This window comes from Dendropsophus ebraccatus, chromosome 6 (assembly GCF_027789765.1).
Source record: "Dendropsophus ebraccatus isolate aDenEbr1 chromosome 6, aDenEbr1.pat, whole genome shotgun sequence".
Taxonomy (NCBI): Eukaryota; Metazoa; Chordata; class Amphibia; order Anura; family Hylidae; genus Dendropsophus; species Dendropsophus ebraccatus.
In genome coordinates this window covers 436,012-456,312 of record NC_091459.1, presented here as the reverse complement: position 1 = coordinate 456,312, position 20,301 = coordinate 436,012, and the positions used below count along the sequence as shown (strand labels likewise).

Sequence of the window (20,301 nt, the reverse complement as noted above, 5' to 3'; positions counted from 1 at the left end):
TGTTATTATACTAAGGGCCCAGCTGGTGTAAATTACCTGCTAGGCCAGCGTGTGGGGCTGTACTGGGGACGATACATTACAGTGCTGTGCCCATTCAAAGGGTTTCCCCGCTGTATATACATCATGCCGTCAGGGAAACAGACCAGGGTTTGTATTTAACGTCCGTTTAGTCCGTGTTACCCGGATAGAACATGGGATGTGTGAATGCATCCTAACAGTTCGGCACTACCTGGCCGGTTATTGGTTTGGTTGAAGAAATGATAAGTAACAGCTGTGGCCGATCATCACCAAACTAGAAAACATATAGAAAAATCTGCGGTGTCCACTCCATCTACAGATATACAGACGTGTACGGTTTCTTTTACAGTCTACCTGGAGAACTGCATCTCAGGAGAGGGAAGAGATTACCGGGGAACAAAATCGAGAACACGATCTGGAAAGACATGCCAGGACTGGACGGCCACGACTCCGCACACACCAAAGTATAAATCACAGGATAAGTAAAGCGGGAACTATGCCGAGGTTTCCCCTGTGCTGAGGTTTCCCCTGTGCCGAAGGTTCCCCTGTGCCGAGGTTTCCCCTGTACCGTGGGTTCCCCTGTGCCAAAGGTTCCCCTTTGCCGAGGTTTTCCCTGTGCTGAGGTTTCCCCTGTACCGTGGGTTCCCCTGTACCGTGGGTTCCCCTGTACCGTGGGTTCCCCTGTGCCAAAGGTTCCCCTGTGCCGAGGTTTACCCTGTGCCGAGATTTCCCCTGTGCTGGGGTTTCCCCTGTACCGTGGGTTCCCCTGTGCCAAGGTTTCCCCTGTGCCGAGGTTTCCCCTGTGCCGAAGTTTCCCCTGTACCATGGGTTCCCCTGTACCATGGGTTCCCCCATGCCGAGGTTTCCCCTGTGCCGAGGTTTCCCCTGTGCCGAGGTTTACCCTGTGCCAAGGTTTCCCCTGTACCATGGGTTCCCTGTGCCGAGGGTTCCCCTGTACCAAGGGTTCCCCTGTGCCGAGGTTTCCCCTGTGCCGAGGTTTCCCCTGTGCCAAGGGTTTTCCTGTACCATGGGTTCCCCTGTACCATGGGTTCCCCCTGTGCCGAGGTTTCCCCTGTGCCGAGGGTTCCCCTGTGCCGAGGGTTCCCCTGTGCCGAGGTTTCCCCCGTGCCGAGGTTTCCCCCTGTGCCGAGGTTTCCCCCTGTGCCGAGGTTTCCCCCTGTGCCGAGGTTTCCCCTGTGCCGAGGTTTCCCCTGTGCCGAGGTTTCCCCTGTGCCGAGGTTTCCCCTGTGCCGAGGGTTCCCCTGTGCCGAGGTTTCCCCTGTGCCGAGGTTTCCCCTGTGCCGAGGTTTCCCCTGTGCCGAGGTTTCCCCTGTGCCGAGGTTTCCCCCTGTGCCGAGGTTTCCCCTGTGCCGAGGTTTTCCCTGTGCCGAGGTTTCCCCCTGTGCCGAGGTTTCCCCCTGTGCCGAGGTTTCCCCTGTGCCGAGGTTTCCCCTGTGCCGAGGTTTCCCCTGTGCCGAGGTTTCCCCCTGTGCCGAGGTTTCCCCTGTGCCGAGGTTTCCCCTGTGCCGAGGTTTCCCTACGCTGAAGTGTTCAGACTTTTTATGCTTTATTGAGAAAGATGTAATTTAGTTTTATTCTAACTTAAAGTTACACTGTCCCCCCCTTTTTGCAGTCTGACATCTCTACACAGGTGTAAAGGGTAAATTTAGTGTTTTTCATACCTTATTTTATATCATACGTCATGGTGCTTGTTCAAGTAAAAAGTCATCTTTTATCAACTGCAGATTGTGCTAAGTGGGTCAGGCAACAGTGCCACTTCACCATTGGTCCCCCCCTCCATGTCATAGGCACATAGGCCCAGCCTCTTCATCGACCATAGGAACAGGCTGGCCCAAAGGTCTAGGCCCCACCCACTCTGGGTGGGCCCATACCATCGAGGGGGCAGGGCCTAAGGGCTGCTGTCATCATGGAGGGGAGGAGCCAACGGTGGCGGTGTGGGCGGGGCTAAGTGGCACTGTTGCCGTGAATCCCCACCCACTTAGCACAATCTGCAGTTGATAAAAGATGACTTGTTACTTGAACAAGCACCATGACGTATGATATAAAATAAGGTTTGAAAACTGCTCAATTTACCCATTACACCTGTGTAGAGATGTCAGACTCCACAAAGGGGGGGACAGGGTCACTTTAAAGGGGTTGTCCAGGATAAGACAATAGGCCGGATATATATATACACCCAGCATTAGCTGGTGCCACCGATACACTGGGAACACAGATAACCGCTTCCCGCTCTGTCCTTACTGCGCTGCGGGCACCAAACAGCTGACAGGCAGGGACGTTGGGTGTTGGCCCCCACCTGTGAGGAGGCTCTCAGAAAACCATTCATTTAAAGTCTACATGTGGTACAAAACTTTTGACCTGTCATGAAGACCTGTCAATAGTTTTGATCGGTCCGGGTCCGAGTGTTCACACCTGTACCAATCGTGAGAACAAGCTGGGAGAAGACTGCGGCTGCAGCACGTCTACTCCCCACTCTGGCTCCATAGAGTTCTATTATACTCTTTTTTCTAAGAGAGTAGAGGATGTGCTGCAGCTGCAGTCTTCTCCCGGCTCGTTCTCCCGATCGGCACATTTCTATATGATGTCTCTCTCTGATGTGTCTGTCTCTCACTCTCTGAGGCATCTCTCTCTCTCTCTCTCTGAGGCATCTCTCTATCTGACGCGTCTCTCTGTCTCTCTGACGCATCTCTCTCTATCTGACGCGTCTCTCTGACGCATCTCTCTCTCTCTGACACGTCTCTCTCTTTGATGCGTCTCTCTCTCTGTCTGACGCATCTCTCTCTCTATGACGTCTCTTTATGACATGTCAAAAGTTTTGTATAATGACAGGTACGCTTTATGTGCCCGCATTCCAATACTACAGTATCGGCCAGGTGAACATCTGAACATCTGAGTTATTTGACTTGTCAAAAATGGTCATGTCAAACAATGGCTATTGTTCATGCCATGTGTGAACATGGACTAAAGTTGTTGATCACATGGTAGCCTTCATGAGGACATGTCATGTGACCAGGCACTCACTGTTATTTACATTTTACTAACTAGTTTTCCGGCATATGAAAGTTATAGATTTAGGGCTAATGCACACGTCCGCAGAATTTCATCCGCACACGGACACTGTTCTGTGGACTGAACCCCGGAGCTCCCAGCATCATGATTAATTATCCCATCACATACTATATCACTCTCACACCTACATATCCCATAATATACTATATCACTCTCACACCTACATATCCCATAATATACTATATCACTCTCACACCTACATATCCCATAATATACTATATCACCCTCACACCTACATATCCCATAATATACTATATCACCCTCACACCTACATATCCCATAATATACTATATCACTCTCACACCTACATATCCCATAATATACTATATCACTCTCACACCTACATATCCCATAATATACTATATCACTCTCACACCTACATATCCCATAATATACTATATCACTCTCACACCTACATATCCCATAATATACTATATCACTCTCACACCTACATATCCCATAATATACTATATCACCCTCACACCTACATATCCCATAATATACTATATCACTCTCACACCTACATATCCCATAATATACTATATCACCCTCACACCTACATATCCCATAATATACTATATCACTCTCACACCTACATATCCCATCATATACTATATCACTCTCACACCTACATATCCCATAATATACTATATCACTCTCACACCTACATATCCCATAATATACTATATCACCCTCACACCTACATATCCCATAATATACTATATCACTCTCACACCTACATATCCCATCATATACTATGTCACTCTCACACCTACCTATCCCATAATATACTATATCACCCTCACACCTACATATCCCATAATATACTATATCACCCTCACACCTACATATCCCATCATATACTATATCACTCTCACACCTACATATCCCATAATATACTATATCACTCTCACACCTACATATCCCATAATATACTATATCACTCTCACACCTACATATCCCATAATATACTATATCACTCTCACACCTACATATCCCATAATATACTATATCACTCTCACACCTACATATCCCATAATATACTATATCACCCTCACACCTACATATCCCATAATATACTATATCACCCTCACACCTACATATCCCATAATATACTATATCACTCTCACACCTACATATCCCATAATATACTATATCACTCTCACACCTACATATCCCATAATATACTATATCACTCTCACACCTACATATCCCATAATATACTATATCACTCTCACACCTACATATCCCATAATATACTATATCACTCTCACACCTACATATCCCATAATATACTATATCACCCTCACACCTACATATCCCATAATATACTATATCACTCTCACACCTACATATCCCATAATATACTATATCACTCTCACACCTACATATCCCATAATATACTATATCACCCTCACACCTACATATCCCATAATATACTATATCACTCTCACACCTACATATCCCATCATATACTATATCACTCTCACACCTACATATCCCATAATATACTATATCACTCTCACACCTACATATCCCATAATATACTATATCACCCTCACACCTACATATCCCATAATATACTATATCACTCTCACACCTACATATCCCATCATATACTATGTCACTCTCACACCTACCTATCCCATAATATACTATATCACCCTCACACCTACATATCCCATCATATACTATATCACTCTCACACCTACATATCCCATCACATACTATATCACTCTCACACCTACATATCCCATAATATACTATATCACTCTCACACCTACATATCCCATAATATACTATATCACCCTCACACCTACATATCCCATCACATACTATATCACTCTCACACCTACATATCCCATAATATACTATATCACTCTCACACCTACATATCCCATAATATACTATATCACTCTCACACCTACATATCCCATAATATACTATATCACCCTCACACCTACATATCCCATAATATACTATATCACTCTCACACCTACATATCCCATAATATACTATATCACCCTCACACCTACATATCCCATAATATACTATATCACTCTCACACCTACATATCCCATAATATACTATATCACTCTCACACCTACATATCCCATCATATACTATATCACTCTCACACCTACATATCCCATAATATACTATATCACTCTCACACCTACATATCCCATAATATACTATATCACTTTCACACCTACATATCCCATAATATACTATATCACTCTCACACCTACATATCCCATAATATACTATATCACTTTCACACCTACATATCCCATAATATACTATATCACTCTCACACCTACATATCCCATAATATACTATATCACTCTCACACCTACATATCCCATAATATACTATATCACTTTCACACCTACATATCCCATAATATACTATATCACTTTCACACCTACATATCCCATCACATACTATATCACCCTCACACCTACATATCCCATCATATACTATATCACTCTCACACCTACATATCCCATAATATACTATATCACTCTCACACCTACATATCCCATAATATACTATATGGGTCTCAGCTTGATGCAGGTCTTGCTTTGATCTCTCGTGGAGCAGGGGAGAACCATCAAAGGTCGGAATCCCTATGTAATATTGTCACTAGTACAATGATTCTGTATGTCTTTATATACATTAGTGTTGTTTTTGTTGTTTTATATAACAATGTAACCTTTGTGTGTTCCAGCTATACACCTAAAAATTTTCCAGATGCCGGACTAGAGGCAAATTTTTGTCGGAACCCAGACGGTGATCCCGATGGCCCTTGGTGTTACACTACAGACCCCGATCAACGCTTTGAGTATTGCGACATTCCACAGTGTGAAGGTGAGGAGTTTTCCATGGAACAAAGGATAATATGTCGTTGTTGGATGGGTTATTATAGATGGCTGATATGTTCGATGGGTTATTATAGATGGCTGATATGTTGTTGGATGGGTTATTATAGATGGCTGATATGTTGGATGGGTTATTATAGATGGCTGATATGTTGTTGGATGGGTTATTATAGATGGCTGATATGTTGGATGGGTTATTATAGATGGCTGATATGGTGTTGGATGGGTTATTATAGATGGCTGATATGTTGGATGGGTTATTATACATGGCTGATATGTTGTTGGATGGGTTATTATAGATGGCTGATATGGTGTTGGATGGGTTATTATAGATGGCTGATATGTTGGATGGGTTATTATAGATGGCTGATATGGTGTTGGATGGGTTATTATAGATGGCTGATATGTTGTTGGATGGGTTATTATAGATGGCTGATATGTTGGATGGGTTATTATAGATGGCTGATATGTTGGATGGTTTATTATAGATGGCTGATATGTTGTTGGATGGGTTATTATAGATGGCTGATATGTTGGATGGGTTATTATAGATGGCTGATATGCTGTTGAATGGGTTATTATAGATGGCTGATATGTTGTTGGATGGGTAATTATAGATGGCTGATATGGTGTTAGATGGGTTATTATAGATGGCTGATATGTTGTTGGATGGGTAATTATAGATGGCTGATATGTTGTTGGATGGGTTATTATAGATGGCTGATATGGTGTTAGATGGGTTATTATAGATGGCTGATATGTTGTTGGATGGGTAATTATAGATGGCTGATATGGTGTTGGATGGGTTATTATAGATGGCTGATATGTTGTTGGATGGGTTATTATAGATGGCTGATATGTTGGATGGGTTATTATAGATGGCTGATATGGTGTTGGATGGGTTATTATAGATGGCTGATATGTTGGATGGTTTATTATAGATGGCTGATATGGTGTTGGATGGGTTATTATAGATGGCTGATATGGTGTTGGATGGGTTATTATAGATGGCTGATATGTTGGATGGTTTATTATAGATGGCTGATATGTTGGATGGGTTATTATAGATGGCTGATATTTTGTTGGATGGGTTATTATAGATGGCTGATAGGTTGTTGGATGGGTTATTATAGATGGCTGATATGTTGTTGGATGGGTTATTATAGATGGCTGATATGGTGTTGGATGGGTTATAGATGGCTGATATGGTGTTGGATGGGTTATTATAGATGGCTGATATGTTGGATGGGTTATAGATGGCTGATATGGTGTTGGATGGGTTATTATAGATGGCTGATATGGTGTTGGATGGGTTATTATAGATGGCTGATATGGTGTTGGATGGGTTATTATAGATGGCTGATATGTTGTTGGGTTATTATAGATGGCTGATATGGTGTTGGATGGGTAATTATAGATGGCTGATATGTTGTTGGATGGGTTATTATAGATGGCTGATATGTTGTTGGATTGTTATAGATGGCTAATATGTTGGATGGGTTATTATAGATGGCTGATATGCTGTTGGATGGGTTATTATAGATGGCAGATATGTTGTTGGATGGGTTATTATAGATGGCTGATATGTTGGAGGGGTTATTATAGATGGCTGATATGTTGGATGGGTTATTATAGATGGCTGATATGTTGGATGGGTTATTATAGATGGCTGATATGTTGCTGGATGGGTTATTATAGATGGCTGATATGTTGTTGGATGGGTTATTATAGATGGCTGATATGTTGTTGGATGCGTTATTATAGATGGCTGATATGTTGGATGGGTTATTATAGATGGCTGATATGGTGTTGGATGGGTAATTATAGATGGCTGATATGTTGTTGGATGGGTTATTATAGATGGCTGATATGTTGTTGGATTGTTATAGATGGCTAATATGTTGGATGGGTTATTATAGATGGCTGATATGCTGTTGGATGGGTTATTATAGATGGCAGATATGTTGTTGGATGGGTTATTATAGATGGCTGATATGTTGGAGGGGTTATTATAGATGGCTGATATGTTGGATGGGTTATTATAGATGGCTGATATGTTGGATGGGTTATTATAGATGGCTGATATGTTGCTGGATGGGTTATTATAGATGGCTGATATGTTGTTGGATGGGTTATTATAGATGGCTGATATGTTGTTGGATGGGTTATTATAGATGGCTGATATGTTGGATGGGTTATTATAGATGGCTGATATGGTGTTGGATGGGTTATTATAGATGGCTGATATGTTGGATGGGTTATTATACATGGCTGATATGTTGTTGGATGGGTTATTATAGATGGCTGATATGGTGTTAGATGGGTTATTATAGATGGCTGATATGTTGTTGGATGGGTTATTATAGATGGCTGATATGTTGGATGGGTTATTATAGATGGCTGATATGTTGGATGGTTTATTATAGATGGCTGATATGTTGTTGGATGGGTTATTATAGATGGCTGATATGTTGGATGGGTTATTATAGATGGCTGATATGCTGTTGAATGGGTTATTATAGATGGCTGATATGTTGTTGGATGGGTAATTATAGATGGCTGATATGGTGTTAGATGGGTTATTATAGATGGCTGATATGTTGTTGGATGGGTAATTATAGATGGCTGATATGTTGTTGGATGGGTTATTATAGATGGCTGATATGGTGTTAGATGGGTTATTATAGATGGCTGATATGTTGTTGGATGGGTAATTATAGATGGCTGATATGGTGTTGGATGGGTTATTATAGATGGCTGATATGTTGTTGGATGGGTTATTATAGATGGCTGATATGTTGGATGGGTTATTATAGATGGCTGATATGTTGGATGGTTTATTATAGATGGCTGATATGTTGGATGGGTTATTATAGATGGCTGATATTTTGTTGGATGGGTTATTATAGATGGCTGATAGGTTGTTGGATGGGTTATTATAGATGGCTGATATGTTGTTGGATGGGTTATTATAGATGGCTGATATGGTGTTGGATGGGTTATAGATGGCTGATATGGTGTTGGATGGGTTATTATAGATGGCTGATATGTTGGATGGGTTATAGATGGCTGATATGGTGTTGGATGGGTTATTATAGATGGCTGATATGGTGTTGGATGGGTTATTATAGATGGCTGATATGTTGTTGGGTTATTATAGATGGCTGATATGGTGTTGGATGGGTAATTATAGATGGCTGATATGTTGTTGGATGGGTTATTATAGATGGCTGATATGTTGTTGGATTGTTATAGATGGCTAATATGTTGGATGGGTTATTATAGATGGCTGATATGCTGTTGGATGGGTTATTATAGATGGCTGATATGTTGTTGGATGGGTTATTATAGATGGCTGATATGTTGGATGGGTTATTATAGATGGCTGATATGTTGGATGGGTTATTATAGATGGCTGATATGTTGGATGGGTTATTATAGATGGCTGATATGTTGCTGGATGGGTTATTATAGATGGCTGATATGTTGTTGGATGGGTTATTATAGATGGCTGATATGTTGTTGGATGCGTTATTATAGATGGCTGATATGCTGTTGGATGGGTTATTATAGATGGCTGATATGTTGTTGGATGGGTTATTATAGATGGCTGATATGTTGTTGGATGGGTTATTATAGATGGCTGATATGTTGTTGGATGGGTTATTATAGATGGCTGATATGTTGTTGGATGGGTTATTATAGATGGCTGATATGGTGTTGGATGGGTTATTATAGATGGCTGATATGGTGTTGGATGGGTTATTATAAATGGCTGATATGGTGTTGGATGGGTTATTATAGATGGCTGATATGGTGTTGGATGGGTTATTATAGATGGCTGATATGTTGTTGGATGGGTTATTATAGATGGCTGATATGGTGTTGGATGGGTTATTATAGATGGCTGATATGTTGTTGGAGGGGTTATTATAGATGGCTGATATGGTGTTGGATGGGTTATTATAGATGGCTGATATGGTGTTGGATGGGTTATTATAAATGGCTGATATGGTGTTGGATGGATTATTATAGATGGCTGATATGGTGTTGGATGGGTTATTATAGATGGCTGATATGGTGTTGGATGGGTTATTATTAGTGATGAGCGAGCATGCTGGTCCGAGCTTGGTGCTAGGGTACTCGATGGTACTCGTTACTCGGACGAGCATCTCGCGATACTTGAGAAAATCTCATCATTCGTTTCCTGTAAGTTTGGGCGCTATTTCTCAGCCAATAAACATGCAGGAGACTCTTTGGTACATCCTGCTGTACTACATTGTATTGCTGGGATTTGTAGTACATCCTGCAAAGAACTTCAATGCTCATTGTAAGGGGGTATCACAGCATGTATCTAGGTTTAGCCAGTACCAGATTGTACCGTACAGCCCCCCCTAAACTCGTGGAGACGACACTGTACTGCTGGGATTTGTAGTACATTCTACATAGAACTTCATTGCTCATTGTAAGGGGGTGTCAGAGAGTGTGTGTAATGCTCCAACCAATACCAGATTGTACCGTACAGCCCCCCCTAAACTCATGGGGACGACACTGTACTGCTGGGATTTGTAGTACATTCTACATAGAACTTCACTGCTCATTGTAAGGGGGTGTCACAGAGTGTGTATAGTCCCGGCCACTACCAGATTGTACCGTACAGCCCCCCCATAACTAGTGGATACTACACTGTATTGCTGGGACTTGTAGTACATCCTGCATAGAACTTCACTGCTCATTGTAAGGGGGTGTCACAGAGTGTGTATAGTCCCGGCCAATACCTGATTGTACCGTACAGCCCCACCAAACCAGTGGGTACTACAAGTATTTTTCCTGATTTCTGTATTTCATACGCAAGGCCTATCTAAGTTCCATACTGTGCAGTGTCCATAAAATGGTGAACCCCAGGGGTAAGGGTCGAGGACGTGGGGTTCCAAGTGATGCCGTTGCCAGAGGCCGTGGTTCAGGGCAGGGTGACACAGCAGCACCTGTTGAGGAGGGAGCAGTGGCACACCGGAGACATCCACTCCCTAGCTTCTCCTCGCAACTTACGGGGTCTCAAGGTAGACCGATATTGAAACCGCAGCAGTGTGAACAGGTGATTACGTGGATAGCGGATGTGTCCAGTAACTTATCCACCACCCAGTCTTCCACGCGGTCCACCCATGCTACCCAAGGGAGTGGAACCCTTGCTCCATTAGCTCGGCCTCCTTCCCCACAGCCTGGCCCCTCCATCCACCACCACCACCAGGCTCCCAGGAACTGTTTTCTGGACCTTTCCCTGAGTCCGAGCAACCGGAGCAGTCGATCTGTCCTGATGCCCAAACTATGCAGCTCAGGCAGTCAGTGGGTGATGAGAGTGGGGACTTGCAAGCGGGGTTGGAAGAGGTGTCTGATGATGACGATGAGACCCGGTTGTCAGACAGTGAGGTTGTTGTCATGGATGTAACTCAAAGTGAGGAGGAGAGTGAGGAGCTGGTGGATGAGGAGGAGGTGACTGACCCGAGCTGGGTGGATAAGCCTAGTGAAGACCGTGCTTCTGAGGGGGAGGCAAGTTCACCCGCAGGACCGGTTGGAAGAGGAAGAGGGGTGGGCAGAGGGAGAGGCAGGGGCAGAGCGAGTAGATCAGCAACTGTTTCACGGAGTCAAACTACCGTGGCCAGGGCTAGATGTTCCCAAGTCTGGAGGTTTTTTAAAGAAAGTGCGGATGACCGACGGACTGTAGTGTGTAACATGTGCCACACCAGGATCAGCAGGGGAGCCACCACTACCAGCCTAACCACTACCAGCATGCACAGGCATATGAGTGCTAAACACCCCACTCTGTGGAACCAAGGCCGTTCAGTGACTGCAAGTCGCACCCCTGCAACTTCCCCTGTGTCAGGTGCTGGCTCTGTCAGTCCCCCCGCCCAGACCCCAGGCACGAGCGCCTCCCGCCCTACACGCACCCCTTCACCTCCACTATGCTCCACACCCTCCAGCAAGGTGTCCAAGCACAGCGTTCAACTGTCCCTGCAGCAGACCTTTGAACGGAAGCGCAAGTACACGGCCACTCACCCGCATGCACAAGCCCAAAATGTGCACATAGGCAAACTGCTGAGCTTGGAGATGCTGCCCTATCGGCTGGTAGAGACAGAGGCTTTTAGGAACCTCATGGCGGTGGCTGTCCCTCGGTACTCTGTCCCCAGCTGCCACTACTTTTCATGGTGTGCCGTGCCAGCCCTACACCAGCTTGTGTCGGATAACATCATCTGTGCCATGACCAACGCGGTCAGTGACAAGGTCCACCTAACCACGGACACGTGGTCAAGTGCTGGCCGGCAGGGACACTATATCTCCCTGACGGCACATTGGGTCAACTTGGTGGAGGCTGGGACAGAGTCTGACCCTGGTTCCGCTCATGTGCTGCCCACCCCGAGGATTGCGGGGCCTACCTCGGTTGCGGTCTCTCATGAGTTGTATACCTCTTTCTCCTCCTCTTCTTCCTCCTCCTCTCTATTACCCTCCACGAGCACGTCGCCTCCATTTTGACTTGCTCACCAAGGTGCGGGGCATCTGTGCGCATTTCAGCAAGTCAACCACGGATGCTGCCACCCTTAGGGCAGTGCAAAGGCGCTTGCAACTGCCGGCTCACAGACTGCTGTGTGACATGCCCACAAGGTGGAATTCCACCTTCCAGATGGTAGCCAGGGTTTACCAGCAACGCAGAGCCATTGTGGAATGCCAGATGTCAACCTCGGTGCGAAGCGGTAGTCAGGTCAGTCAGCTACCTCAAATCTACAATGAGGATTGGATGTCTGCTATCTGTTAGGTACTGGGCCCCTTTGACAAGTCAACACAGATGGTCAGAGGAGATGCCGCCATCATCAGCCTCACCATCCTGCTGTTATGCCTGCTTCAAACCTCCCTGCTCAGCCTGAAGTCTGACACTTTGCCTTCGTCTCAGGAGACGGGTGAAGAACAGCCGCCGCTAGATAGCCAGACCACTTTGACGTCACTTTCTCACCACGTAGTAGAGGATGAGGAGGATGAAGAAGAGGAGGAAGAGGAGCAGACTGGTGCTGCCACTGAAGAGGGTATCCATGCTCAATCCTTAGTTGTTGAGCATGTATGGCCTGAAGGGGAGGAATTGGTGGAGGAGGAGGAGGAGGCTAGTGAGGAGAGGGAGTTCTTGCGTGTTGGGATCCTGGCGCACATGGCTGACTTTGTTAGGCTGTCTTTCCTGTGACCCTTGGGTTAAAAATTTTTTTGACAACACAGATTACTGGGTGTTCACCCTCCTGGACCCTCGGTACAAGCAGAACTTTTCCACTCTCATTCCTGCCGAGGAACGCAGTATGAGAGTGAATGAATATCAACAGGCCCTGGTGCAGAAGCTGAAAATGAACTTCCCATCTGACACCACTAGCACCAGAGGACGTAGTTCTGTGGGCCAAAGAACGGGGGAGAGGAGCGGTGGAGCAGGCAGCTTGTCAAGGGGCAGGGGAACACTCTCCTTTGACAGTTTCATGGCACCCCAGCAAGACTATGTCAACCGTCCCCAGTCTAGACAGAGTAGGGGGGAAGCCCTTAGGAAGATGGTGAGGGAGTACCTTGCTGACCATACCAACGTCCTTCCTGATCACTCTGCTACCTACAACTACTTGGTTTCAAAGCTGGACTGGCGCTTTAAGCCTTGTAGGTGCTGGCCTGCCCTGCCGCTAGCGTGTTGTCAGAGCGGGTCTTCAGTGCAGCTGGTGCCATCATCACTGATAAGCGCACCCGCCTGTCCACTGACAGCACTGACAGGCTGACGTTTATAAAAATAAACAAAGCCTGGATTTCACCAATGGGGTTCGTTACTCGAAACGAGCTGATATGTTGTTGGATGGGTTATTATAGATGGCTGATATGTTGTTGGATGGGTTATTATAGATGGCTCATATGGTGTTGGATGGGTTATTATACATGGCTGATATGTTGGATGGGTTTTTATAGATGGCTCATATGTTGGATGGGCTATTATAGATGGCTGATATGCTGTTGAATGGGTTATTATAAATGGCTGATATGGTGTTTGATGGGTTATTATAGATGGCTGATATGTTGGATGGGTTATTATAGATGGCTGATATGTTGGATGGGTTATTATAGATGGCTGATATGTTGGATGGGCTATTATAGATGGCTGATATGCTGTTGAATGGGTTATTATAGATGGCTGATATGTTGTTGGATGGGTTATTATAAATGGCTGATATGGTGTTTGATGCGTTATTATAGATGGCTGATATGTTGTTGTTGGATGCGTTATTATACATGGCTGATATGTTGTTGGATGGGTTATTCTAGATTGCTGATATGTTGTTGTAGGGGTTATTATAGATGGCTGATATGTTGTTGTTGGATGCGTTATTATAGATGGCTGATATGTTGTTGGATGGGTTATTATAGATTGCTGATATGTTGTTGGAGGGGTTATTATAGATGGCTGATATGGTGTTTGATGGGTTATTATAGATGGCTGATATGTTGAATGGGCTATTATAGATGGCTGATATGTTGGATGGGTTATTATAGATGGCTGATATGTTGGATGGGTTATTATAGATGGCTGATATGCTGTTGAATGGGTTATTATAGATGGCTGATATGTTTTTGGATTATTATAGATGGCTGATATGTTGGATGGGTTATTATAGATGACTGATATGGTGTTGGATGGGTTATTATAGATGGCTAATATGGTGTTGGATGGGTTATTATAGATGGCTGATATGTTGTTGGATGGGTTATTATAGATGGCTAATATGTTGTTGGATGGGTTATTATAGATGGCTGATATGGTGTTGGATGGGTTATTATACATGGCTGATATGTTGGATGGGTTATTATACATGGCTGATATGTTGTTAGATGGGTTTTTATAGATGGCTGATATGTTGGATGGGTTATTATAGATGGCTGATATGTTGTTGAATGGGTTATTATAGATGGCTGATATGGTGTTTGATGGGTTATTATAGATGGCTGATATGTTGTTGAATGGGTTATTATAGATGGCTGATATGGTGTTTGATAGGTTATTATAGATGGCTAATCTGTTGTTGTTAGATGGGTTATTATAGATGGCTTATATGTTGTTGTATGGGTGTAACGCCTGGAGTCTTGGATCCACTGAACCGTCATTAGCGATGGTATTAACCGCACCAGGGAGCGGAGTCTAAGGGTCGCTACCCCTGGCTTGATTGCTAGTGACAGCAGGCGAGACGTGGCAGGAGCAGTAGGCAGAAGATAGTGCAGGCAGAGGTCTGTAGGCTAAACCGCAGGTGGCAGGCAGTGCTCAGGAACAATGGGTAAGCAGCAGACAGGGACTAGGGACCGGGACAGCGGACAGGGACTAGGGACCGGGACAGCGGACAGGGACTAGGAACAGGGACTGAGGTCAGGAACAACAGGGAGCTGGGCCAAACGCTATGGGAAGCATGTAGAGGCTCCAACACGAGGGACAGGGCATGCTGGAATTTATAGGGAGTGATTGTGTGCATACACCAATTAGGGGCGGACTGGCCCTTTAATTCTGAGACAGCCGACACGTGCGCCCTAGGAGGCGGGGATGCGCGCGCCGGCCGGCACAGACGGAGACAGGAGCGGGGGGGAGGTAAGGCGCCCCCCCGGGGCCGAACAGGCTGCAGCGCCGGGTCCCTGCACATGGACCCCGGCGGCGGCATGGGGAGGAGAGAGGTCGCGGAGGCGGCCCGGAGCACGGGACGCTGCCGCGGCCATAACTGTACCCCCCCCCCCTTTGGCCTCCCCCTCTTTCTTGCCTGCAGGAACCTCTTGATGAGATCTTGGTCCAGGATGTTAGTCGCGGGTTCCCAGAACCTCTCCTCAGGACCAAATCCTCACCAGTCTACTAAGAAGAACCGTCTTCCTATGACAGTTTTCATGGCCAGAATGTCTTTAACAATGTAGACATCGTCCGAGACGGCTTGTGGAGCAGTGAACAAAGACTTGTTGGAGAATCGGTTGAGGACCACTGGCTTTAAGAGGGAAACATGGAAGGCTTTCGGAATCCGCATAGTAGGAGGTAGGCGGAGTTTGTAGGTGACTGGGTTGATGCGTTTTAGCACCGAGAAAGGACCGAGGAATCGAGGACCCAACTTGTAGCTGGGAATCTTGAGTCGGACATATTTGGTCGAGAGCCAGACTTTGTCACCTGGGAGAAAATTTGTGGCAGGTCTTCTTCTCTTATCTGCCTGGTTCTTCATGCGGTCAGATGCCTTGAGCAAAGATTGTCGAGTCTGTTCCCAGATCGACTGCAGGTCAGACAACAATTCCTCCACGGCTGGGACCTCGGAGGATGGAGAGAGAGGCAGAGGAGGACGAGGGTGACGCCCATAGACCACATAGAAGGGTGACTTGCCTGCAGAACTCGAGTCCAGATGGTTCTAGGAGAACTCTGCCCATGGAAGCAGACTGGACCAGTTGTCCTGGCGAGCAGAGACAAAGTGTCGTAGATAATTGCCAAGGACTTGATTGACCCTTTCCACTTGCCCGTTGGTCTGGGGATGATAGGCTGATGAGAAGTCCAGCTTCACTTGGAGTTGAGAACAGAGAGCACGCCAGAATCTGGAGATGAATTGTGAGCCTCTGTCAGACACTATATGAAGAGGAAGACCATGTAGGCGGAAGATATGCTGAAAAAACAACTGGGCCAGGCAAGGAGCGGATGGTAGTCCAGGAAGAGCCACGAAGTGGGACATTTTGGAGAAGTGGTCAGTAACAACCCAAATGACAGTGTTACCCGCAGATGGAGGCAAGTCTGTGACAAAGTCCATGCCTATATGGCACTAGGGACAGTCTGGAACTGGCAAGGGATGAAGTAGGCCTGAGGTTTTAGACGGGGGGACTTGTTCCTGGCACAGATGGTACAGGAAGCCACAAAGTCCTTGACATCTTGGAGTAGGCTGGGCCACCAGTAGTGGCGGGAGATCAGTTGCCCGGTCTTTTGAACTCCCAGGTGCCCGGCCACCACAGAGGAATGACCCCACTTCAAAATCCGTCTTCGAAGTGCAGGGCGCACATAGGTCTTTCCGGGAGGCAAACTCTGAAGAGTAGATGTGGCGACTGGCACTAGGCGATCAGGAGGTATAATGTGGCGAGGGGATTCCTCTTGCCCCATAACATCAGATGCTCGGGACAGTGCATTGGCTTTCACGTTCTTCTCAGCCGGGCGGAAATGAATTACGAAGTTGAATCATGAGAAGAAGAGGGTCCACCTGGCCTGCCAGGGATTGAGGCGTGGGGCCGATTGGAGGTAGAGGAGGTTCTTGTGGTCCGTATATATGTTGACCGGATGCCTAGCCCCCTCTAGGAGATGACGCCACTCCTCCAGTGCCAATTTAATCGCCAAGAGTTCTCGATCACCAATAGTATAGTTCCTCTCGGCAGGGGAGAAAGTCCTTGAGAAGAACCCACAGGTTCTGGTCTTGCCTGATGCGTCCCTTTGCGAGAGGACGGCTCCAGCGCCCACTGAAGATGCAACGACCTCAAGTGAAAATGGCTTGGTGGCATCTGGGCGGACTAGAGCAGGAGCAGAGGCAAAGACAGACTTTAGGCTAGTGAAGGCTTGCTCGGCCTCAGGTGGCCAATGCCTGGGATCCGCCTTCTTCTTAGTGAGAGCCACGATGGGTGCGACCAGGGTAGAGAAATGTGGGATGAACTGCCGATAGTAGTTGGCAAAACCTAGGAGGCGTTGGATAGCTCTGAGTCCCACAGGACGTGGCCACTGGAGAACAGCTGAGAGTTTGGCTGGATCCATTTGTAGACCCCGGTCGGAGACAATATACCCAAGAAACGGAAAGCTGCGCTGATGGAAAACGCACTTCTCCAGCTTGGCGTACAAATGATTGGCCCGTAGTCTTCGTAGGACCTGACATACTTGTGTCACGTGAGTCTGCTGGTCAGGGGAGAAGACCAAAATGTCATCAAGATAGACAATAACACAGACATAGAGTAGATCACGGAATATGTCGTTGACGAATTCCTGGAAAACCGCTGGGGCATTGCATAGGCCGAATGGCATGACCAGGTATTCGTAGTGCCCATCTCTGGTGTTAAAAGCGGTCTTCCATTCGTCTCCTTCACGTATACGGATTAAATTGTACGCTCCCCTGAGGTCCAGCTTAGAGTAGATCTTGGCTCCACGGAGACGGTCGAATAGTTCGGGGATAAGCGGAAGAGGATATCGGTTCTTGACTGTCACCTTATTTAGGCCCCTGTAGTCTATGCATGGGCGGAGAGAACCGTCCTTCTTCTGCACAAAGAAGAATCCTGCGCCAGCAGGGGACGTTGATTTGCGGATGAAACCCTTCTGTAGGTCCTCCCAGATGTAGGAGGACATGGCCTCAGTCTCGGGTATGGAGAGAGGGTACACCCGACCTTGTGGAGGAGAAGTTCCAGGAAGGAGGTCTATGGGACAATCATATGTCCTGTGAGGGGGTAGAGAGTCCGCCTCTTTGGCAGAAAAGACGTCAGCCAAGTCTTGGTATTCCTCCGGTAGGCCGGGTAGAGGCTTGACGGAGTCAGGTGACGTCATAGAGCACTTGGGCTGAGGAGGCTTCAGACACCGGTTAGGACAGTCCAGACCCCAACTGAGAATCTCCCCGGTTCTCCAGTCCAGCTTAGGGGCATGTAATTGCAGCCAAGGGAGGCCCAGCAGGATGTCGGAAGAGGAATGGCGCAAGACGTAGAAGGAGATCTTCTCCTGATGTAAGGCACCCACCTGGAGAACTAGAGGTGCAGTCTGGTAGTGAACAGCTTCGGTAAGAGTCTCACCCGTGACTGAGGAGATAGACAGGGACCGGGCTAGCTGGATCACGGGTAGCCGCCATCTTTGGACCAATGTGGCTGCAATGAAACTCCCTGCAGACCCAGAGTCGATGAAGGCCGTAGTCTGGTGCATTTGTCCTAAGGGTGTCTGGATGGACACTGGCAGAGACAACCTTGGAGAGGTAGCATTCACACCTAGGGAGGCCTCTCCTACCGGACCTAGGTGTGAGCGTTTCCCGGACGCTGAGGACGTTGGGGACATCTCTGCCGGAAGTGATCAGAGCCACTGCAATAGAGACAGAGATTCAGCTCCAGTCGGCGAGCTCTCTCAACAGGGGTCAGGCGAGCTCGTTCTACCTGCATCGGGACGTCAGGAGTTAACTGGGGTACTGACGTGACTGGATTCTAGAAAACCAGTGCCAGCCGGGGATGGCGACGAGGCAGGCTTAGTCGCCGTTCTTGCCGGGCCTCCTCCTCTCTCTCGGAAAACCGGTTGTCGACTCTGGTACCCAGTAGGATGAGATCGTTCAAGGAGGTAGGAAGATCTCGGGCGGAGAGCACGTCTTTTACCCGACTGGACAGGCCCTTCTTAAAGGTGGCTATTAGAGCGGCCTCGTTCCAGTCTAATTCTGCTGCCAGGGTGCGGAACAGGATGGCGTAGTCGCCAACAGTGGAACTCCCTTGAGAGAGATTGAGGAGAGCTGTCTCAGCCGAAGACGCACGGGCAGGTTCCTCAAAGACGGAGCGAAACTCGGCCAGGAAGGTTCGGAGATTGGCAGCAGCAGGGTCATCTCGGTCCCAGAGAGGCATGGCCCAGGCCACAGCTCTACCCTCCAGTAGGCTGATGATGAAAGCCACTTTAGAGCGCTCGGTGTTAAACTGACTACTTAAAAGTTCAATGTGCATGGTGCATTGAGTCAGGAATCCTCTGCACAACTTGGGATCTCCTCCGTATTTAGTCGGGAGAGCCAGTCGAAGTCTCGAAGGGGCAGCAGGAGGTGGTGAGCGCTGGGCTGTAGTATGCTGCTGTAAGGCGGCGGTCAGTTGCTGAATCTGCTGCGACTGTTGCTGAATCTGTTGCGCCTGTTGGGCGACCACTCAGGCTACGTCGCAGATATCGGGCACCTCGCCGGGATCCATGGTTGGAGCCTACTGTAACGCCTGGAGTCGTGGATCCACTGAACCGTCACTAGCGATGGTATTAACCGCACCAGGGAGCGGAGTCTAAGGGGCCGCTGGTTTTCACGGGATGGACTTGCTGCGGCAGGCGACCCCCAGGTCGCTACCCCTGGCTTGGTTGCTAGTGACAGCAGGCGAGGCGTGGCAGGAGCAGTAGGCAGAAGATAGTGCAGGCAGAGGTCTGTAGGCTAGTGGCAGGCAGTGCTCAGGAACAATGGGTAAGCAGCGGACAGGGACTAGGGACCGGGACAGCGGACAGGGACTAGGAACAGGGACTGAGGTCAGGAACAACAGGGAGCTGGGCCAAACGCTATGGGAA

General features: G+C 47.0%; 1 protein-coding gene across 2 annotated transcripts in view; it reads left to right on the top strand.

The window, feature by feature from the left end:
• The window catches only part of PLG (plasminogen), a 169,930-nt gene that overhangs the window by 26,442 nt on the left and 123,187 nt on the right, over window positions 1-20,301 (top strand). For both annotated transcript variants that reach the window (XM_069974368.1, XM_069974369.1), the window contains 2 exons: window positions 368-482; window positions 5,843-5,982. In XM_069974368.1, coding sequence (XP_069830469.1) covers window positions 368-482; window positions 5,843-5,982 — 255 coding nt within the window. The remainder of the gene's footprint in view (window positions 1-367; window positions 483-5,842; window positions 5,983-20,301) is intronic.